Below are 23,338 nucleotides of genomic sequence, written 5' to 3'. Positions count from 1 at the left end.
AATGATCTAGTTCCCGTATCTTAGTGGAGCACCTTACATGTCGCACTCTTCTCTTGGACATATATTTGGTAGCTTGCTTGATGAAGCGGCCTGTGCGCTCTGATACCAAATTTTATTTTATTTTTTTCCTAGTTCAATTAAGGAATCACTTCTGTAATAGTTTTATATATATTTTCAACATAAATATTATAATAAAAAATAAATAAAAATCATTGCGCCAAAACCTAAAATGAATTTGAACATTATACGACGCCTTTGTGCATCCATGAACACGACCTTTATTGCAGCTGTTCCCATCCTTTAGGACGTATTTATAAAGTGTCGGGGCCCATCTTTTGAAGTTCAGGTCGGCCTACACGAGTTATTAGGACACGGCAGTGGAAAGCTTTTTGTCCAGGTAACTTATATTTCCTCATGTGCAATGCTGTCCAGTTACAACATATGAACAACGTGTTACTTTCTATTGCACTGGTCTTTCTTCATGTTTTCCAGGATGAGAAAGGAACATTCAATTTTGACAAAGAAAATATTATCAACCCAGAGACTGGGGAGCAAGTAAGTAACGCATTAGTTAGCCGTGTGCCCCAAAAGGTAGGGTGAAGTAAGCCGCTGCCAAGCCTTTGATGGCGGCCTATCTCCAGGTGGAACGAAACTATTGGGTGTTGACTTTCAATAAGTAGGATCCTGTCCTTTTAACGTTATTTTTGAAGGGAGTGTAATCTGGGAACTTTTTAAAGGAAAGGGCCCATCACATCACGGGCAGAAACTGTGCCAGGCCAGACAGACTCTAACTGTAAAGGAGTCCGTCGCTTTCACAGAAAAAATAGTATACCATGTATACCATTTGGTGAAAAATGAAGAAAGTTGCAACAGAGCATCCAACACAAGCGTGAACCCAGCCCCCGAAACCTGCAGGTTCAGCTGACCTTATGCTAATGTGTATGGGTGATCTAATGGTTTTCATTGGTTATCGGGGCGGCCTATAGTTGTTGTGTTTGTACTTTTGTTCACAAGTTCACTTGGTGTGTATTCTTACTGTCAGGTGAGAAGTTGGTATAAGCCTGGAGAAACTTGGGACAGTAAATTCTCCACCATCGCCTCTTCCTACGAGGAGTGCCGAGCGGAGTGTGTCGGGCTCTATCTATGCGTCAGTGAGGAGGTGTTACGGTAAGAAGCATCATCGAGAGATTCTAAATGTTGTGATATCAGACAAGTGTGGGTTTTTATCCCCCACCTTCATGGGGAAGGGGCTAGAGACTGATTCAGATTGGCTGTGACTTTTTTCAAATTTTTGCTTTTTTGTTATCATCATACATTCATTTTTTTTTTCTTTCCCTTTCACCTTTCTTCCCTTTCTCTGCTATTCTATTTCTTTCTCCTTTATCTTTCCTTTCCCTTTGTGTTTACTTTTTTCTTTGCTTTTCTTTCCCTTTTTGCTTTTCTTTCTCTTTTTTCCTCTCCATTTGCCTTTCTTTCCCTTAGTTTTGCTTTGCTTTCCTTTACTTTCATTTTCACTTTGCTTTCCTATATGCTTTCCCTTTTTCTTTGCTTTCACTTTGTTTCTTTTCCTTTCCCTTTTGCTTTGCTTCCCTTTCTCTTTTGCTTTGCTTTCCTTTCCCTTTTGCTTTCCTTTCCCCTTTGTTTTTATTTTCTTTTTATCTTTGCTTTTCTTTCCCTTTTTGCTTTGCTTTCCTTTCCATTTTTGCTTTGGCATTCTTTCCATATTGTGTCCCCCCCCACCACCACCACCCCTTTCAGGGTCTGTAAAGGACTTATGAGGGGCATTTCAACATTTTTCTTATTGCTGATTTCTCCTTTTACTGCATCTGATATGTTACCCCAAGTTACAGGGCAAATTCATCCTCCTGCCTACATAGCTGATCTGGGTGTAGCTCCTGCTGCTTCCCAGCAATCACATAATTGCTGCATTCTGCTCTATCTGCAGAGATCAGAAAGGCAGACACCGGCATCTGCCTAATCTGACCATTTTTCAATTTCGGTACTTTTTCTTACCACAGGATTTTTGGCCATGAATCTCAGGAAGCACAAGATGTTTTGTATGTGAATTGGCTGAACATGGTCCGGGCTGGATTGTTGGGACTGGAGTACTATACACCAGAGACTGGCAAATGGAGACAGGTGTGTTTTTTACTTTTATGGCTGTTTTAAAGGGGTTTTCCTCCTTTACTTACTTAAATGCATACATTTGGGGCTAAAATCATTTGTACCATTGTATTATAGAAGAAGTTTTACACTACTTGGTTTTTACAGACTCTTTGTTTCTCTACTGTTTACGTTTGATGTGGTCTATGGTCATAAGTCATCTGAGAGGAGTTATAGATACAGAGTATAGATATAGAGTTACAGATCCTCAGTTAACTCATTTTGCAGCCAGCAACACAAAGGATACAAAAGACAATAAAACAATAAAAGTACACATATTTAGTATCGCCGCGTCCGTAACGACCCAACCTATAAAACTGTCCCACTAGTTAACCCCTTCAGTGAACACCGTAAAAAAATAAGAACAAAAAGGCAAAAAACAATGCTTTATTATCATACTGCCAAACAAAAAGTGGAATAACACGCGATCAAAAAGACAGAAATAAATAACCATGGTACCGCTGAAAATGTCATCTTGTCCCGCAAAAAAACGAGCCGCCATACAGCATAATCAGCGAAAAAAATAAATAAATTATAATCCTCAGAATAAAGCGATGCAAAAATAATAATTTTTTTATATAAAATACAGTAGTTTTTATCGTATAAAAGCGCCAAAACATAAATGATATGTGAGCTATCGCTGTAATCGTACTGACCCGAAGAATAAAACTGCTTTATCAGTTTTACAAAACGTGGAACAGTATAAACGCCCCCCCCCCAAGAAATGAATGAATAGCTGGTTTTTGGTAATTCTGCCTCACAAAAATCGGAATAAAAAGCGATCAAAAAATGTCACGTGCCACCAATAAAAACGTCAACTTGTCTTGCAAAAAACAAGACCTCACATGACTCTGTGGACCAAATATGGAAAATTTATAGCTCTCAAAATGTGGAGACGCAAAAACTATATTTTGCAATAAAAAGCGTTTTTTAGCGTGACAGCTGCCAATTATGAAAATCCGCTAAAAAACCCTGCTACAAAAGTAAATCAAAGCCCCTTCATCACCCCATTAGTTAGGGAAAAATAATAAAATTTAAAAAATTTATTTATTTCCATTTTCCCGTTAGGGTTAGGGCTACAGTTAGCGTTGGGGCTAAAGTTAGGGTTGGGGCTAAATTTAGGGTTAGGGCTACGGTTAGGGTTGGGGCTAAAGTTTGGGTTAGGGTTGGGGCTAAAGTTTGGGTTAGGGTTGGGGCTAAAGTTAGGGTTAGGGCTACAGTTAGGTTTGGGGCTAAAGTTAGGGTTGGGGCTAAAGTTAGGGTTTGGATTACATTTACAGTTGGGGTTAGGGGTGTGGTTAGGGTTATGGTTGGGATTAGGGTTAAAGGTGTGTTGGCGTTAGGGGTGTGGTTAGGGTTGGGATTCGGGTTAGGGTTGTGTAGAGGTTAGGGGTTTGGTTGGGATTAGGGTTAGGGGCATGTTCGGGTTAGGGGTGTGGTTAGGGTTGGGATTAGGGTTAGGGGTGTGTTTGGGTTAGGGTTTCAGTTAGAATTGGGGGGTTTCCACTGTTTAGGCACATCAGGGGCTCTCCAAATGCGACATGGCGTCCAATCTCAATTCCAGCCAATTCTGTGTTGAAAAAGTAAAATAGTGCTCCTTCCCTTCCGAGCTCTCCCGTGCGCCCAAACAGGGGATTACCCCAACATATGGGGTATTAGCGTACTCAGGACAAATTGGACAACAACTTTTAGGGTCCAATTTCTCCTGTTACCCTTGGGGAAAATACAAAACTGGGGGCTAAAAAATAATTTTTGTGGGGGAAAAAAAAAGAATTTTTATTTTCATGGCTCTGCGTTATAAACTGTAGTGAAACACTTGGAGGTTCAAAGTGCTCACCACACATCTAGAGAAGTTCTTGAGGGGGTCTACTTTCCAAAATGGTGTCATTTGTCGGGGGTTTTAATGTTTAGGCACATCAGGGGCTCTCCAAACGTGACATGGCGTCCCATCTCAATTCCAGTCAATTTTGCATTGAAAAGTCAAATGGCGCTCCTTCCCTTCTGAGCTCTGCCATGTGCCCAAACAGTGGTTTACCCCCACATATGGGGTATCAGGGTACTCAGGATAAATTGTACAACATGTTTTGGTGTCCAATTTCTCCTGTTACCCTTGGTAAAATAAAACAAATTGGAGCTGAAGTAAACTTTTTGTGCAAAAAAGTTAAATGTTCAATTTTATTTTTTTTTTTAAACATTCCAAAAATTCCTGTGACACATCTGAAGGGTTAACAAACTTCTTGAATATGGTTCTGAGCACCTTGAGGAGTGCAGTTTTTAGAATGGTGTCAAACTTGGGTATTTTCTATCATATAGACCCCTCAAAGTGACATCAAATGTGATGTGGTCCCTAAAGAAAAAAATGGTGTTGTAAAAATGAGAAATTGCTGGTCAACTTTTAACCCTTATAACTCCCTAACAAAAAAAATGTTTGGTTCAAAAGTTGTGCTGATGTAAAGTAGACATGTGGGAAGTATTTTGTGTGACATATCTCTGTGATTTTAAGGGCATAAAAATTCAAAGTTGAAAAATTTTGAAATTTTCTCCAAATTTCCGTTTTTTTTCACAAATAAACGCAGGTAATATCAAAGAAATTTTACCACGCTCATGCAGTACAATATGTCACGAGAAAACAGTGTCAGAATCATCAGGATCCGTTGAAGCGCTCCAGAGTTATAACCTCATAAAGGGACAGTGGTCAGAATTGTGACAATTGGCTCGGTCATTAACGTGCAAACCACCCTTGGGGGTAAAGGGGTTAAGGCTTAATGTACAACATCGTTTTGGTTCTGACATACGGCAAAGTCCACGGGTGTTTGACAGGCCTCATTGCCTTGCGTGGTCCACATGCTTTCATCGTGATACAGCACTATTTTTTATTTCTTTTGATTGAATCTCTGGTTTTCATCCACAGGCTCATATGCAAGCTCGCTTTGTCATTCTCCGTGTGCTCCTGGAAGCCGGGGAGAATTTTGTCACCGTCGCACAGAAAACTGGAGCTGACGGCCGTCCTGATGCACAAGTATCACTAGACAGGAACAAGATCATGAGCGTGGGCCGACCGGCCATCCAGCGATTCCTGCAGAAATTGCAGGTCTGTATCCTGAGAAGTAAATGGGTTGCAGTGGATCTGGGTCGCTTTTTGCCCATACTGTCTGGTCATGACGTGACTGCTTCTCTATTTCTTTATTCCTTTGGTTTTTTTTTTTCTCCTTTGTTGCTTATTCCTGTTCCTTTTTTTTTTTTTTTTTTTTTTTCAGGTATATAAATCTACAGCAGATGTAGACCGGGCTCGGGACATGTATGATGCATACTCTAAAGTTACAGAAGAAAAACACAAGTTTCTCACCCTGCGAGACATCGTAATACTGAGAAAGGAGGAGCGCAAATTGTTTGTACAGATCAACACACGGATTACAGGTGAGCACAGCGACACATTTAGATCTAGCAAAGTCTGTTCACCTTTATGTGGATATCTCATACCCTCTATAAAAGTCAAAAGAGAAAAGATGCAGTTATATATTGTCGACTCTATAGCGTAGGTGTCTACCAGAATTGGAAAACAAGTTACCGTAAGTACATGTGTCATGGCCAAAAGTTTTGCAGTTGACACAAACTTTGCTGCTTTAGTGTTTTTAGAACATTTCAAAAAACTACTTGCTTTTTATCTTGTTACTCCTCCTGATTTCGGGGGACATATCCCCCAACCCCGGTCCCCCATCCCCCAACCTCAACCGCTACCCTACCTCATATCAAAACCATACTAACCTTATTAATATTACTTGCACTCCCTCACCTCTCCCTTTCAATTGTGCCCTTTGGAATCCACGGTCTGTATGTAACAAGCTCCCTTTCCTGCACAACTACTTTCTGAACAACTCTCTCAATCTGTTGGCCCTCACTGAAACCTGGATCCAAGACTCTGACACTGTCTCCCCTGCTGCCATTTCCCATGGTGGCTTACAATTCTCCCATTCCCCAAGACCCACTAACAGACCTGGTGGTGGAGTCGGCATACTCTTGTCCCCCCAATGCACGTTCCAGGTTATACCCCCAGTTTCTTCACTTTCATTCCCTTCTTTTGAGGTCCACACCATCAGGCTCTTCCGTCCCCTCTCCCTCAGAGTAGCGGTCATATACCGGCCCCCAGGCTCACCTACCCACTTCCTGGACGACTTCTCAGCCTGGCTGCCGCACTTCATGTCCTCAGAACTACCAACCCTTATCCTGGGAGACTTCAACATTCCCATTAACAGCCCCACTTCCACATCTGCATTCCAGCTTCTATCACTAACCTCCTCTCTAGGCCTCTCACAGCTCTCAACCTCTGAAACGCACAAAGATGGTAACACCCTGGACCTGGTCTTTGTCCGGCTCTGTTCAATCTCTTACCTAGATAACTCACCACTTCCCCTCTCTGACCACAACATTCTCTCCTTCACACTCACAACTCCTCGCCCACCCCAGCACTCTCCTACCTACCACACATTCAGAAATCTACATGCTATTAATCCTCACACACTTTCAGACTCCTTACACTCATCACTGTCCCCAATCTCCTCTTGTTCCTGTCCTGATCTGGCTGTACATCACTACAATGACACTTTTAGAAGCACCCTAGACCAAGTAGCTCCCCTCACCCTCAGAACCTCCAAACACAGAGTGAAACAGCCCTGGCTCACATCGCAAACCCGATTTCTCCAGCGATGCTCCAGGTGTGCTGAACGCTTATGGAGGAAAACTCGCACCCCAGAAGACTTCATACACTTCAAATTTATGTTAAGGACCTATAACTCTGCCCTTCACCTTGCCAAACAGACCTACTTCACCACTCTGATCTCATCACTATCCAACAACCCCAAGAAACTTTTTGACACCTTTCACTCCCTCCTCAGGCCAAAAGCACAAGACTCTATCACAGACATTTGTGCTGATGACCTGGCCTCCCACTTTATAGAGAAAATAGACAATATCCGTCAGGAAATCCGCTCCCAGACACCAAGTGCAATGACTCCCATTCCTCCCTGCATCTCCCCTGGCTCACTCTCCACATTCGATCCCATCACAGAAGAAGAAGTCTCCAAGCTCCTCTCCTCTTCTCGTCCGACTACATGCGCCACCGACCCCATTCCCTCACACCTCCTCCAGTCTCTCTCTCCAGTCGTCACAACTCGCCTAACTACAATCTTTAATCTCTCCCTCTCCTCTGGCATTTTCCCCTCCTCCTTCAAACACTCTATCATTACTCCATTACTAAAAAAAAAACACCCTTGACCCATCATGCGCAAACAACTACAGACCGGTCTCCAATCTCCCCTTCATCTCAAAACTCCTGGAGCGCCTAGTCTACTCCCGTCTTACCCGTTACCTCTCTACTCATTCCCTCCTAGACCCTTCACAGTCCGGGTTCCGCCCCCTACATTCAAAAGAAAATGCACTCATCAAGGTGACCATTGACCTTCTGACAGCAAAATGTAACGGTGACCACTCTCTGCTCATTCTCCTCGATCTTTCTGCAGCTTTCGACACTGTTGACCACCCTCTCCTACTCTCTAGGCTCCAGTCACTAGGCATTAAGGACACTGCTCTCTCCTGGTTCTCTTCCTATCTTTGACCGCTCCTTCAGTGTTCTGTTCTCCGGCTCCACTTCATCTCCTCTTCCTCTCACTGTCGGGGTACCTCAGGGCTCAGTCCTTGGCCCCCTTCTCTTCTCCCTCTACACGGCCCCAATTGGACAGACCATCAGCAGATTTGGCTTTCAGTACCATCTTTATGCTGATGACACACAACTATACACGTCATCCCCTGACCTTACCCCCGCTGTACTACAGAACACCACTGACTGTCTGTCCGCAGTCTCTGACATAATGTCCGCTCTCTATCTGAAGCTCAGCCTCTCCAAAACTGAACTTCTTCTGCTCCCGCCTTCTACTAACCTCCCTAAATCTGACATTTCCCTCTCCGTGGGTGGCACCATAATAACACCTAGGCAGCAGGCACGCTGTCTGGGTGTCATGTTTGACTCCGATCTCTCCTTCACCTCCCACATACAATCTCTTGCCCGCTCGTGCCGCTTACACCTAAAGAACATCTCTAGAATCCGCCCTTTTCTCACCATGGAGACAACAAAAACCCTCACTGTCGCCCTAATCCACTCCCGCCTGGACTACTGCAACTCTCTTTTAATTGGCCCCCCCCTCACGCGACTTTCCACTCACCAGTCTATCCTTAATGCAGCAGCTAGGGTCGTCCATCTGGCTAATCGTTACTCGGACGTGTCCGCTCTTCGCCAGTCATTACACTGGCTGCCCATTCATTACAGGATACAATTCAAAGTACTTGTTCTCACCCACAAAGCTCTCCACAGTGCGGCACCCCCTTACATCTCCTCCCTCATTTCTGTCTATCGGCCTAGCCGACCGCTGCGCTCTGCAAACGACTTTCGACTAACCTCTGCACTAACCCGTACCTCCCACTCCCGACTCCAAGACTTCTCCCGTGCTGCGCCAATCCTCTGGAATGCTCTACCCCAAGATATTAGGACCATCCACAACTTGCATAGCTTTAGGCGCTCACTCAAAACTCATTTGTTCAGAGCGGCCTATTCCCTAATCAGTCATTTTATGTTTGTGTGTGTGTGTAGCCCAGTCACTATCTCCATCTACCCCCCACCCCCTGAAGATGGCTGGAGCATCACTGTAAATACACCATTGTAAATCCACACCTGTACTTTGTATCTCCCCACCTCATTGTAGATTGTAAGATCTCACGAGCAGGGTTGTCTTATTTTGCTTTATTACTGTATTGTTAACATTGTTACCTATGACTGTTGTGTTTGAAACTGTTAAACTGTAAAGCGCTGCGGAATATGTTCGCGCTATATAAATAAAGATTATTATTATTTTTAGATCTTTTATGTCAGATCTTTCATAAGTTTTTAAACTTTTTTTTATTGACAAATACATAAAGCTTATGTAACGTTTCAATATTTACATCACTGACCCTAATTTCTCAAGATTTGTTTTATTTACCCTGGCAGCTGGATATCTGCTTCTGGGCCAAATCCTGACTGATGACCCATGCTTGTCCAATCACTGCTTGGAGTTTATCACATCCTATCATATAGTTTATATCCGTACACATATAATGAATTCTCTTATATACACAAAAATAAATTTACTAATATATATATTTAATGTGTGTGTATATATATATATATATACATACACGCACGCACGCACGCGCGATTGTGGCCCGATTCTAACGCATCGGGTATTCTAGAATATGCATGTCCACGTAGTGTATGGACAATGATGATTCCAGAATTCGCGGCAGACTGTGCCTGTCGCTGATTGGTCGAGGCAACCTTTATGACATCATCGTCGCCATGGCAACCAATATGACATCTGCGTCGATACTGTGCCTGTCGCTGATTGGACGCGGGATTTCCAGGACAGACAGACAGAAAAACCCTTAGACAATTATATATATAAATATATAGCGCCGCACGACAACTGCGGTAATATGTGATGCTGTTCCAATTTTGACATTATATATATATATATATATATATATATATATATATATATATATATATATATATATATTCATTATTTATATATATTCATTATTTATATATATCATCATTATTTATTTATATATAGCACCATTGATTCCATGGTGCAGTACATGAGAAGGGGTTGCGTACAAGTTACAGATATCACTTACAGTAAACAAACTAACAATTATAGACCGATACAGAGGGGCGAGGACCCTGCCCTTGCAGGCTTACATTCTACAGGATTATGGGGATGGCGGCAATAGGTTGAGGGTTGCAGGAGCTCCGGTGTTGGTGAGGCAGTAGCTTCGGTAGTGATGAGTAGGCAGCGGGGTCAGTGCAGGCTGTAGGCTTTCCTGAAGAGGTGGGTTTTCAGGTTCCGTCTGCAGGATCCGAATGTGGTTGATAGTTGGACGTATTGGGGCAGAGAGTTCCAGAGGATGGGGGGATATTCGGGAGAAGTCTTGGAGGCGATTGGATGAGGAGCGAATAAGTGTGGAGGAGAGAAGAAGGTCTTGGGAGGACCGGAGATTACGTGAGGGAAGATATTGGGAGATTAGTTCAGAGATATATGGAGGAGACAGGTTATGGATGGCTTTGTAGGTCAGTATTAGTAATTTGAACTGGATACGCTGAGGGAATGGGAGCCAGTGAAGAGATTTTCAGAGGGGGGAAGCAGAGGAGTAACGAGGAGAGAGATGGATTAGTCTGGCAGCAGAGTTAAGGATGGACTGGAGAGGTGCAAGGGTGTTAGCAGGGAGGCCGCAGAAAAGGATGTTACAGTAGTCAAGGCGGGAGATGATGAGGGCATGCACAAGCATTTGAGTAGATTGAAGGTTGAGGAAAGGACGGATTCTGGAGATGTTTTTGAGCTGGAGGCGACAGGAGGTGGAAAGAGCTTGAATGTGCTGTTTGGAGGACAGGGCAGTCTCGAATGTTACCCCGAGGCAGCGGACTTCCGGTACGGGGGAAAACATGATGTCATTGATTGCGATAGATAGGTCAGGTAAGGAAGATCTGTGGGATGGTGGAAAGATAATGAGTTCAGATTTGTCCACATTGAGTTTGAGGAAGCGAGACGAGAAGGAGGATATGGCTGATAGGCACTCTGGGATTCTGGACAGCAGAGCGGTGATGTCTGGGCCAGAGAGGTAGATCTGAGTGTCATCAGCATAGAGGTGGTACAGGAATCCATGGGACTTTGAGTTGTCCCAGGCCAAGTGTATAGCTTGAGAAGAGTAGGGGTCCTAGAACAGAGCCTTGGGGGACTCCAACAGAGAGAGGGTGGGATGAGGAGGTAGTGTGGGAGTGGGAGATGCTGAATGTGCGGTTGGAAATGTACGAGGCGATCCAGGATAGGGCGAGGTCTTTGATGCCAAAGGAGGCGAGGATCTGTAGTAGGAGGCAGTGGTCTACTGTGTCGAAAGCAGAGGACAGGTCTAGAAGGAGGAGTATAGAGTATTGTCCAGTAGCTTTGGTGTTAAGTAGGTCGTTAGTGATTTTGGTCAGGGCAGTCTCAGTTGAGTGATGGGGGTGGAAACCAGATTGTAGATTGTCGAACGACAAGTTAGATGAGAGGTGGGAGGAAAGTTCAGCGTGGACGTGCTGCTCCAGGAGTTTGGAAGCGAATGGGAGCATCGATATTGGGCGATTAGCTGGACATAGCAGTTGGATCGAGGGTTGGCTTTTTAAGGATAGGTGTGATTGTGGCATGTTTGAACGCAGAAGGGAAGGTGCCAGAAGTTAGTGATGGGTTGAAAAGGTGGGTTAGGGATGGGATAAGTGTGGTGGTGAGGTTGGGGAGGAGGTGGGATGGGATGGGGTCGAGTGCACAGGTGGTGAGTGTATGTATGTATGTATGTATAACATATTTTTTTATTTTTATTTTATTTTTTTCTGCCATTTCACAATCATTCTTAAAAATTACAAACATTGCTATTTTCAGACTGGCCATTAGGGCATTTTTTTGACTCTTAATTTCCTGTTTCAGGAAATAATACATGTACATAGCCACAAAGGATTTGCACTGAAGCATCTAAGGCCATTGTGAAGTAAGGGGGGAACAGGTCACCTGTGACATCGCCTATTGTGATTGGTACATCCCATTTTATCAGTTGTGTATCGAGTGATTACCTGGCATTGTAATCCTGCCTCTGCTGGTAAGGAGCCTGCTGAAAACACTTCCTGAAAGGACAAGATGTATGAGTGCAAAATAGCCTTAGTGGTCAGAGTGAAAATCGCAGGATCGTGATATAATATATATTATTTTTTCTAAAGATTTTGATATGAAAAAATATTGCCAAAATAATAAATAATACATGCAACACAAAAAAATGATTTAAACAATGTCCTTTTTTTTTTACACATTTGCTTCTAATGTCAAAAGTTAAGTTTCCAGCCTCTGTAATAAAGTTGTGCTAGATTCTCTAAGAATGTGTTTGTTTCCCCTCTTCTTGCAGGGGATGAAGTGGAGGTTTTGCGCTATGACAGCAGTCCTTCCGGGCTGATACTGTCCGTCCTGCAGAGATTCTACAATGATGAAGAGGAACTAGAGAAGGACATGCTGGAGCTGAGCTGTGCAGACGCCTCCTTCTGGAATAAACAGTGCAGCAGATGAACTGTGAGAAAAGCAGGCGACGTCCTGCAGGACTGTGCTGTGAAAGGGTCTGCGGAGCTCGGCACATTCACAGTATGGACGGGGGCAGTGTGCAGCCTGGATGGGCCGGCGCCATGACAAGGATTATTATCTACAGTACATCCTAGGCAGCACAGAGCCCAGGGCCACTAATATATCAATGGAGCCGCCCTCAAAGGTCAGGAGTGAACCCGGAGAAGAAAAAAATAAATTAAACGTGATTTTATAAAATTCGATGTGTGTCATGTGTATTATATTATACAGTGATCGGCCATATAATTAAAAACCTTCTGCCTGATATTATGTAGGCTCCCATCGAGGCCTGGACTCAACAAGAGTTGTGGATCCTTTAGCCCTTTTCCGTCACAACAAATTCTTTTTATGCATTTTTTTTCCCTTTTCCCAAGAGCCAAAACTTTTTTCTTTTTCTCTCCCTCTCTCTTTTTCTTTTTCCTTTTTCTTCCTTCCTTTTTCTCTTTCTTTTCTTTCTTTTTCACTCTCTATTTCTTTTTCTCACTTTTTCACTCTTTCTATTTCTTTTTCCTTTTCTCTCTTTTTTTCACTTTTTCAATCTTTTTCTCTCTTTCTATCTAAGGGTATGTGCACACGTTGCTGATTTTGCTGCGGATTTTTCCGCAGCGGATTTGGAAAATCCGCAGTGCAAAACCACTGCGGTTTTCAAGGCGGATTTTCACGCGCTTCTGCGGATTCCTCTGCGGGTTTTCAACTGCACTTTCCTATTGGTGCAGGTTGAAAGCTGCTGTGGAATCCGCAGAAAGAAGTGACATGCTACTTCTTTTTTTCCGCAGCGTTTCCGCGCTGAATTTTCCGCAGCATGTGCACTGCGGATTTTGTTTTCCATAGGTTAACATTGTACTGTACCCCGCTTGGAAAACTGCTGCGGATCCGCAGCGTCAAAACCGCTGCGAATCCGCAGCAAAATCCGCAACGTGTGCACATAGCCTTAGAATTGACTTTTACAGATGTATTGATGCTTACTATTATTGTTCTGTTTTATTTTTGGAAAAGGAATGATTTGACCTCTTAAGTTTTTTTTTTTTTCCTTTTTTTTTCTCACTTATGATTGGTTACTTTAGCTTTTTTTTTTTTTGTTGCTGTATCTTTACAGGGGTTGTCCAGTGAAAACAGGTTATCACAGATCTATTTACTTAAAAATCATGGGGACCTGTATTGCGAGAACAGTAGTGATCAGCCCAAGTGCTCGTTACTAAAGTTTGCCTAGGGTGTTCTGGTATCGCGGGTGCTTGAGTGACTTGTCACACGAGCACCTGCGATACTCGATTGCCAGGTCTCTTCCTAGGTGTGAGACCTGTAACTGTAGGGGAGCGGTGCAAAGAAAAACCACCGGGGATCTTCTTTGGACTATTCAGCAGAGAAACTCTTTTCTTGGACCGATTTTCAAAGTATATTTTCTGTAAAATGCTGCATAGTGTCAGAGTAATCCATACGCGGCTGCAATTGCGAAATCTGTGCCAGATTCCTGTGGTTTCCTGTTCAGTTCAGTTTCCCTTTAACCACGATTGTAAATCTTTCTCCAGCTGACGACCGTCTTCCATGGCATGTAACGAGAAGATCCCACCTGTAGGATCAGGTGTCAGGATGGCCGAGCGGTCTAAGGCGCCAGACTCAAGATCGTATCTTCCCCTGTGAGGGTGTTCTGGTCTCCAAATGGAGGCGTGGGTTCAAATCCCACTTCTGACACATCATTTTTTTTTTTTTTCCTTTAAATTATTTAAAATAAATATACGTATAATGGCAACATGAACGTTTACCTCCTTTTTAATATTTTTATTCTCTTGGTATAACTATAAGCCATGTAATAGTTTGGCATAACATAGTGTAGTTCTGGTGATGGTTTGGTTTTCATTTGCTGTTAAAGGGATTGGCCAGAATCTTAAAAAGATTACCCTGGAAATATAAAATGGTATTTAACAAATATTTTTCACCCGCTCCACCAGCCTATGCTGCAGTGGTCCCTGGCGGCCTTGGACGAGGATCGCAACGCAATGCTCAGACTGGCCGTTAGCTCCCCCGAACAGAGCGTGACACCTGCACTGAAATTCACGATGCCTCACTGGGGTCAGGAAAGCAGCCGGACAGTCCAAGCATTACGTTGCGATCCTTATCTGAATAGTTGATTTCTGGTTTCTGCAGTAGAATAGTTCAACGGTAAAAAAAAAAAAAAAGTACATGTAACACAAAAACCGAAAAAAAATATTTTCAGGATCTATGGACTCTCTGACCAGACTCGGCCTGTAGACCCAAAGTGACCTCTGCAGCCAATGAATGACTGCAGCGGTCTCGGGCTCAATGGACGACGGCCGTTTCGTGCAAATGCGCTTCTATTGGTCCCAACGGAATCTCGCGCCTTCACTGGAGCATTGCCAGCTCGCGCAGGCACAGTTTTGTCTGCCCTACTGCGGGCATGCGCTATTATGTTATATTTTCTGCCCCCATTAAGGCAGATAAAAAACGTGCCTGCGCGAGCTGGCGATGCTCCAGTCAAGGCGCGAGATTCCGTTGGGCTATCTGGATGATGCAGGGCGCGGCAGCCACATCAATCAAAGCCGGAGGATGGTGAGAAAGCAGAGAGGAGGGACTGACGCCGCGGAAATGACGCCCACCGGACCGTCCAGATTTACATCGCAGCACGGGAACAACTTACAAGGTATTTTGGGGGGTATACAGGGGGAGTCAGGCAAAAATATACAAGTGTGGGGAAGCCAGCACAGGAGCTGATGAAGGTGGTGGTGGTAATTGTTCAGACACTGAACAACTGGTGACCGGTTCTGTTTAATGTGCAAAAAAAATGGCAAAGTGCTTGTAAAAATGAGCAATTTTCTCTAGAACGGAGGGATCGTTAATGCTATAGTTTATAGGGGTATATAGCAAAATGACAGTATTCAGGAGCGGGAAGGGATTGTCAGAGAACAGCAGCAGCGCCATGGAAGGTATAGTCTGAATTTACACCTGTCGTAGCGGTGCGCACGAGTACGTACACACACACACACACACACACACACACACACACACACACACACACACACACACACACACACACACACACACACACACACACACACACACGGACACTTCTACGCCAGATTATGGCACAAGGGTTTTTTATTTTTTTTTTAAAAAATGATTTTGTGTTTTTTTTTTAGGCAGACTACAAGCAGCAGCGCAGCCTCGCCAGTGGCCCCGGGGAAGGTGAATATGTCACGGTTTCTTTCATTATAGTAACCTGCAGCCGGTGACATCCGGTCAAAAGGAACAACCCCTTTAAGGGATTCTCCATCCAGCTGCGGCAGCTGATTTTGTTATTTTTACACATTGGGATAAATAAAAATGGAAAATTCCTCTAAATGGTTTGTACCCAGTTAGCAAATGATCACCTCTCCACAGGTCAGGTAACATGGGACTGCCCAGTGACCCTCAGGGGCCGCGACTCTGTGGCAGAGCTCGGCTGCTCGTTTTGGATGGGCACAGAAGACTTGCCTGGCACACAATCTATATATATAATTGTCTAAGGGATTGTCTGTCTGTCTGTCCTGGAAATCCCACGTCTCTGACCAATCGGCGATGGGCACAGCATGGCGACGATGATGTCATAAAGGTTGCCTCGACCAGCGACGGGCACAGTCTGCCGCAAATTCGCCTCGACCAATCAGCGACGGGCACAGTATCGACGTAGATGTCATAATGGTTGCCATGGCGACGATGATGTCATAAAGGTTGCCTCGACCAATCAGCGACGGGCACAGTATCGACGTAGATGTCATAATGGTTGCCATGGCGACGATGATGTCATAAAGGTTGCCTTGACCAATCAGCGACGGGCACAGTCTGCCGTGAATTCTGGAATCATCATTGTCCATATACTACGGGGACATGCATATTCTAGAATACCCGATGCGTTAGAATCGGGCCACAGTCTAGTAAATGAAATACTCACGCATTTTGATCCATAGGTGAGGTTTTGTTTGTAAAAACTTCTGTAGCAATAAAGTTTCAAGAATGAAAAAAATGTAAAAAAAAAAAAAAGTCTTGATGATCGTACAAGCAAAGCATGCAGTGGGCGGGGACATAGACTTAAGGCTTTACATGCCAGTTACCGTGGCAACAGTAAAGCGGCCTGAAGTGTGAGCGGAGCGCTGTGAGGAGGGAGCGCGGGCGCCATGTCATCCTCCTCAGACAGCGGCCGTGAGGGGTGAGACATCTCCGCGCGTCATGGCGGCACCCGACACTGTCACGTAGGAAGGGGAACCGTCCGCGGGAGGAGGAGGCCTGCGGCTCTGCCCGCCCCCCACTTATCTGGCAGAGCGTCCGGTTTTCTGCCCTGAACACCGGGAAGCGCAGCATTAACCCCCTCCTCTACCCTTACTATTAACACCTTCACTACTGAACACCTCCTGGAATAGTGCTAGCCTTTAACCACTTCATGTTTGGACGATTTTTTTTTGCCCTTTCATTTTTTCCCTCCCCTTCTAAAGTCATAACGTTATTTTGTTTTTTTGTTGTTTTTTTTCGTCACCATATCCATAGGAGGGTTGGCTTCATGCAGGAAATGTTGTAGTTTATAATGACTCCACATAGTTTGCCATAAAATGGGGGGAAAAAAATCCAAACTGGGTAAAATGGTGTAGCCCCCCCACCAACACCACCTCCATTCTGTTTTTTATCAGTTTTTTTTTTTCTGTTTCTACTGTGTTCATTGTATTGTAGAAATGAGGCGGTCATGTGATTCTCCAGATCGGTACGATTACAGCGATACCAAACATGGATAGTTTTCTTTATAAGTAGTGAAAAACAAAAATTCTGAAGTTGTTTTTTTTTTTTTTAAATTTGGTTTGTGTTACAATTTTCATAATTTCATAGGTTTTTAGTTTTCCAGCAGTGTTGCTGGATGAAGGTTTTTTCTTTTCTTTGCACCAAGCTGGTGGCCTTCATGATGGGACCAACATGGCAGTGATGGGGACCTTCTGCCAATTGGCACCCTGCAGTCATGTTACATGGGGGGAGGGCATGTTGGGCTTCTGGGCGCGCTGACGTTGGGCTCCTGGGCACGCTCGCGTTGGGCTCCTGGGCATGCTCGCGTTGGGCTCCTGGGCATGCTCGCGTTGGGCTCCTGGGCACGCTGACGTTGGCTCCTGTGCATTCACACTGGCAGCCAACCATTTAAATGCCACTAGTTGCATCTAAATGGTTACACAACTTGCTCCAATTGCTGTTGAAGAAAGGTGCTGATGGCATGACACAGCCGGCATCAGCTTCTGAGCTCCAGATATTGTAAGGTTGAGATGATCACTAGAAGCAGAAATCATTATGGTTGTTTTTCCAGATTTTTGCTTCCCCCATCTGAGAACAGCATCAGCATGATATAGGGGCAGAGACCTTAATTCCAGTGATGTCACTTATTGATCTGCTTGCTACGGTTTTGATAACAATCACTGTTTTATCTGCAGATCTACCACTTCTCTGAGTACTGAGCTCCATATAACCCCGCCAACACCAGTGATTGGCAGCTGTCTTTGTGCACTGTAAATAGGCAGAACGCTGCCAATCAGTGATGGGGCGGAGTCCTATCGAGCTCATGAATATGGAGGACTCCATGGCGTCAGGTTTATTAGTGATAATCTACTTCTGATAAAACTGATTTAATCAAAATTACAGCAGGTAGCCCAGTAAGTGCCACATCACTGGAATCATCTCTGTCTCTACAGTACGCTGGTCTCAGATTAGGTGGCAAAAACTTGGTGTCAAAGTCTGTTCCTGCATTGATAGCAGAGATTGACAGTCCATTATAAAAAGGGACTGGCAGTGTGACTAGGGCACGATGCCACAGCCCCTCTATTTTTCCTATCCACAGAATATAGCTACAAGCTAGGGCCGCCACCTCGGTTGCTTCCGCTATAGTATTAGCATGATTATTTCTGTTATACGCAGTTCTTTATCTTCCCATAGTTTTAATTATGATTTTTAATCTGTATATTTAGGGAGTCCTCAAAATGGCTGGACGCTCATTACGATCCGGTTGCGGGTCTGAATACCTTCTCCTCCTGTATCGGTAAGTGAGGTTCCTTTAAGAGGAGCAGTAATGATGACACAACATATGGGCTACTGTGGCCAGAAGTATGCCAATCGGATGTTTGTGGTCACGTGACCGCTTGCTGCCGGCACTGGACAATCCTCACGGCTCGCAGTACGTGTGATGTGAGAATTCACAAGTCTGCATAGTCCCTGTCACATTTCGACTAGACTTTATCCGGCTTCGCTCAATATACTTGCAATGAGCGAGGCCATATACAGTCTACTCGGCACGTGCCCGCATGTATGCAAATCACATACTTGTTATCACGCCCCATCATCTCCTGGCGTGCGCTAGGAGGATTCTCAAGTCTGCAGTCACAAATGGAACTCCTCCAAAACTCGGTGTGCATTAACTCTTAAGGTGACTTTGCCCCATTTGCAGAGACCACTTGTACATATTACGAGTGACTGTTTGATGCCCTATTAAAAGTTATTGCCTCGAGTCCCAGGAGCTTTAAAGGTTTGTCCTGTTTTGAGTTAATGTTTTTCCTATGTGTAGTTTGGTATACAGAATCAGCTGTATTCGCCTTTTCAAGTCCACTGGCGAGTCTTCTCCGCTGCGCCCTTTGTATGGTATTGGCTGTGCCGCTGACTTCATGTCATGACTTCATCCCTTGATAGGGTGTTGATCCAGGGGACTAGTCTGATTGCCGTATGCGGAGTCGGGAAGGAATTTTTTTCCCCATGGTGGAGTTACTCTTTGCCACATGGGTTTTTTTTGCCTTCCTCTGGATCAACATGTTAGGACATGTTAGGTTAGGCTATGGGTTGAACTAGATGGACTTAAAGTCTTCCTTCAACCTTAATAACTATGTTACTATGTCGACATCGTGGTAGCCAGTCAGTGAGCTCTGCCACCATAGATGAATGCCCCATTCAGAGCTCACTGATTGGCTGCAGCAGCAAAGACTCAGTGGTTAGTACCTGTAGAAAGTGGGCCAAGAAAGGACAACTGGCAACAAGCGTCCAAGTCTCATTGATGCATATGGCGTAACCTGTAACCCATTTTGTCAGACCCCAAAAAAGAAATGTAGCAAAAATTGCTGGAAAAATTAAATCTGGCTCTCATAGAAAGATGTCAAGACACCCAATGTACCACAGTTTGGGGTAACCTCGCCAAAGACTGGTCAGAGCTCCCATGATCACTCCACCAAATATACCCACAGTGACCTGGATGGATGAATTACATTGTCTCTTACATAATTTGGACGTCTTGGTGCAGTGTGTTAGAGATGGTACAAAGATATGATATGGAAGAACGTAAGCCATCAGAGGTAGTGTGATGCTCTAGGAGAACTTTGGTCATGGAATAGATGTTACTTAGACACGTATCTCCTACCTAAACATAGTTGTAGGCTAAGTAATCCCCTGTACTGCAGTGTTCTTTGTCTGCCGGATCATGTCCCTGCCACGCTGCAAAAAAGATTCATGAATGGTCTGAAGAACATGACAATTATTTCATGATGAAGACTTGTCCTCCTGAGTCCCCAGATCCCAATCCAATCGATCATTTGTGGGATGTGCAGGCCAGACAAATCCGATGCATAATGGCCGCACCATGCAAGATTATCAGTATCTGCTGCTTCCAAAATCTCAGTGCCAGATACCCCAGGACACCTTCAGGGATCTTGTGGAGTCCACACCTCAACATAATATGGCATAACATATTATCAGGTGGTCATGAGTACATTGTAAAGGGTTGAAATCTTCTTTTCTCACTCCACGTGGATTAGGTAGATTACTAGAGATTAGAAGCAGATTAGGGAAGCTGCTTAATATTACAGAAGAGGCATAAATCTTTAACAGCACACAAATAATATTTTCTCATTTACTTTGCAGTGCTATAGTAAGATCAAGCCTTGTTTTGTGTGAATATGATATGGACATACACATGTACGGGCTCAGGATTTGGGCTCTGTGTAGCCACGTTGATCCTGGGAGCACTAACATGAACCAACCCTTCTTGATATAAAAGTCCAATAAGTTAATTAATTTTTCTTTCCCCCTTCAGCTCTCGCCGATTTAAATGGAGACGGTGATTTTAAGGTAAATTATGAGATGATCTACATGACATGTGACATCACTTTGGCGACTATATTTGAACAGATTCCATGTCACTTCATACAGATGGTGGCAGGTGATATCGGCAATGGACCGTATAACATGAAGCTAAAAGTCTATAAGGGCACAAGTCTGATGTCTGAGAACGCGTTGCTCGACATGCCAACTGGCGTTGCAACCTTCCTAATGGATCAGAATGAGCCACGGACGCCGGCTGTGGCCGTGGCCTCCGGACCATTCATATATGTGTACAAGAACTTGAGACCTTACTTCAAATTCACTTTGCCAGCACTTGAGGTCAACCCTCTAGAGAAAGAAGTGTGGGACCAAGCTAAAGAGGTATGAAATGTGGGAAAACCTAAATACTAATTGTTGCCCCTTCACTCGAGATAGATGTAACCCAGCAAACATTTGGTACAGCCAGCCATGCGAATCAATAGCGGCATTGGGTTGAGGGACTCATTTGTTTTGCAAGGTAACAATGGATTTGACAGATTAAAGCAGGTGAAAGATGACTGTAAAAATTTCCTGTTTACTCCATCTAGATCAGTAAAATCCATTTCTAAATATCCAGCGGGAATGACCAGAGGGGAGATTGGCCCAAAATCAACACTTATCACGTACCGACAGGATGCAATGGATAGGTGTTAAATGTCCAACTTTGGCCAACTAACTTCAGAGAGAAATGTGTTACCGTACATGGATGTGTTAGCAGTGAAGACCCCTGTACTCATTATATTTAAGTCAACCAAACTACCATCCCAAAGAATAGAGGATAATTTTCTGATCTTTGGGTGTCCCCCAGCGATTCCGAGTGTTGAGCTCTGGTTCCTGGTGAACAAGATTCTGCAGAGCTCCCTGGTTCCAGAGCTTCATTCTTGAATCATTGGGAGTCTGGCCACTGGGATAGGGGTTACCATAAACATTGTGGAATAACTTATTACTGCCTACTTAAGAGGGTTGTCTCCTCGCAGGTATTAATGACATTACTCACATTCTCCATTCTTAGAGCCCACGGCACTATTCGGAATGGGATCTGAAGATTCTCCTTGCCATTATGAATATTCCCGCAATGATGGGACAACTCCTTTAACCCTACAACTCCAAGTCTGCATCCCTTTATGTTAGCATTGGAACTGATAAAGCAGCTATAGCGATATTAATATTTATTAAAGAAGTGCTAGTCAAGCACGGCACTAGGTATATTCTGTGAAATGTATATGCAGCGTGTATCAGAGGGAAGATTTTCTGACATATAATTTTGATGTACTTCACCGTATAGTTACAGTATATAGTGGGATACTTTGGTCACAGGCTCCAATGCTAAAGAAGTCCAAGTTCTGAGCACCCTTCCTTTTGTACAGCAGAGATACCTGGGAGGCACTGGAGAGACTTCTAATATTTGTGCTGAAAGGGCAACAACGAGCCCGAACCAGTAATGTGTCTGGGGACCTATGTGAAACTTTAAGAATAGTAGAGAGGGCTTTAACATAGTTTAGAAGCTGAGAAACCATATTTAAATGTGTGGAAAATCGCAAGATACACAATTTACTTCTCTGCTTTAGTTAATGGTAGTGCCCTGATCTACCGATATCTGCACTAGACACATATCTGCTCAGTTTCCAGCTCGTGTTTGACTGAGGCGTGCATTTCCTGTGTGGAAACATGACCATTGCTATGTTTGTGAAGGGGGCTGTCAGAAGTTGAGCCAGCCCCCTTGCCTGTCACTTCCTTGGTGTTCTATGTTTGTAAAGGAAAAGGTAACCACCTTTTAAAAGGGTATTCTCAAGTTTGGAAGTTATCCATGGGATGGGGATAACTTTCCGATTGCAGGGGGGAAGGGGTGCGACCACTGGAACCCCCACTGATCCTGAGAACTGGGGCTCTGAAGAGCCCACTTGTGAATGGTGCGGAGGTTGATCATTCGCACTGCCGTACTGAAGGACATAGCAGAGCGCAGCTGGTCTTTGCGAATCCCATAAGAATGAAGGGAGCAGCCATGCTCTTGATCAACCACCGCTCCAATCATACAGGGCTCTTCCGGATCGGTGAGGTCCCAAGTGATGGGGATCACTATGCGAAGGATAGGAATAAATTCCAAACTTGAAAATACCATTTTAAGGCTTCATGTCACAGAACTTGAACCGAAGCACTCGTATTATTACTGAAATGCTATCCCCCTAGAAGAAGTGTTTCTTGGGTCTGAATAGTTGTGTGCTACAGTGTCTGACGGAACATGGCAACGGTTTTTGGTTTGCTTTCATACTGCAAAATGCTTATATGAACTTAGTAGGACAACATATAAGTCTGAGGGCGCAGTAATACAACCTGAGACAGTAGTCCGTAGTAGACAAGGTTACATTCAAGGAAAGAGATGAAACAGAAATGCCATTTGCAAACCTTTTGTGAAATAATTGTCGCTTAAAAATATATTTTTACCATGTATCACAGGACAAAATTGACCCCATGACGTTAAAAGAGATGTTGGATGGAATAAGGTAGGTAAAATGTCTTTCTATGTGATTCAGGTAGCGCTGGTCTAACGAGAACTGTGCACTGTACGTCGAAACTGTTTATTTGATCAAATGTTTCTAAATTGTCATATAAACTGCAGCATAGATTGCAGTAATAGAAGTAGCAACATGTTTTATATTTATTGGTCTTTGTCGTTTCTACCTACTGAGCATAAATCAGTGGTTTCATGAATTGCACTTCTCTATCTGGCGTCTAGTGGACGAGTCTGGGTTTAGTAAATGCCAGGAGAACATTACCGCCTGACTGCATTGTGGAGAAGTGATGGTGTTATGGGGGCT

The 23,338-nt window shown here is 44.0% G+C and overlaps 2 protein-coding genes and 1 non-coding gene across 6 annotated transcripts in view; all 3 read left to right on the top strand.

Annotated features, from left to right (window-relative positions):
• The window catches only part of DPP3 (dipeptidyl peptidase 3), a 28,507-nt gene extending 15,923 nt beyond the window's left edge, over nucleotides 1-12,584 (top strand). For all 4 annotated transcript variants that reach the window (XM_077287436.1, XM_077287434.1, XM_077287437.1 and 1 more), the window contains exons 12-18: nucleotides 305-397; nucleotides 493-555; nucleotides 1,043-1,167; nucleotides 2,019-2,139; nucleotides 5,075-5,254; nucleotides 5,421-5,580; nucleotides 12,178-12,584. In XM_077287436.1, coding sequence (XP_077143551.1) covers nucleotides 305-397; nucleotides 493-555; nucleotides 1,043-1,167; nucleotides 2,019-2,139; nucleotides 5,075-5,254; nucleotides 5,421-5,580; nucleotides 12,178-12,335 — 900 coding nt within the window. In that variant the 3' untranslated portion in view covers nucleotides 12,336-12,584. The remainder of the gene's footprint in view (nucleotides 1-304; nucleotides 398-492; nucleotides 556-1,042; nucleotides 1,168-2,018; nucleotides 2,140-5,074; nucleotides 5,255-5,420; nucleotides 5,581-12,177) is intronic.
• A 1,383-nt stretch (nucleotides 12,585-13,967) lies between these two features.
• Nucleotides 13,968-14,075, top strand: TRNAL-CAA (transfer RNA leucine (anticodon CAA)). Its single transcript has 2 exons — nucleotides 13,968-14,005; nucleotides 14,030-14,075. It is a non-coding gene; the product is annotated as a tRNA-Leu (tRNA).
• Nucleotides 14,076-16,973: 2,898 nt separating this feature from the next.
• The window catches only part of BBS1 (Bardet-Biedl syndrome 1), a 45,961-nt gene continuing 39,596 nt past the window's right edge, over nucleotides 16,974-23,338 (top strand). The window contains exons 1-5 of the mRNA XM_077287433.1: nucleotides 16,974-17,130; nucleotides 18,371-18,441; nucleotides 20,476-20,510; nucleotides 20,592-20,864; nucleotides 22,977-23,023. Coding sequence (XP_077143548.1) covers nucleotides 17,102-17,130; nucleotides 18,371-18,441; nucleotides 20,476-20,510; nucleotides 20,592-20,864; nucleotides 22,977-23,023 — 455 coding nt within the window. The 5' untranslated portion in view covers nucleotides 16,974-17,101. The remainder of the gene's footprint in view (nucleotides 17,131-18,370; nucleotides 18,442-20,475; nucleotides 20,511-20,591; nucleotides 20,865-22,976; nucleotides 23,024-23,338) is intronic.

This window comes from Ranitomeya variabilis, chromosome 2 (genome assembly GCF_051348905.1).
Source record: "Ranitomeya variabilis isolate aRanVar5 chromosome 2, aRanVar5.hap1, whole genome shotgun sequence".
NCBI lineage: Eukaryota > Metazoa > Chordata > Amphibia > Anura > Dendrobatidae > Ranitomeya > Ranitomeya variabilis.
This window is presented reverse-complemented; position numbering and strand designations above follow the sequence as displayed.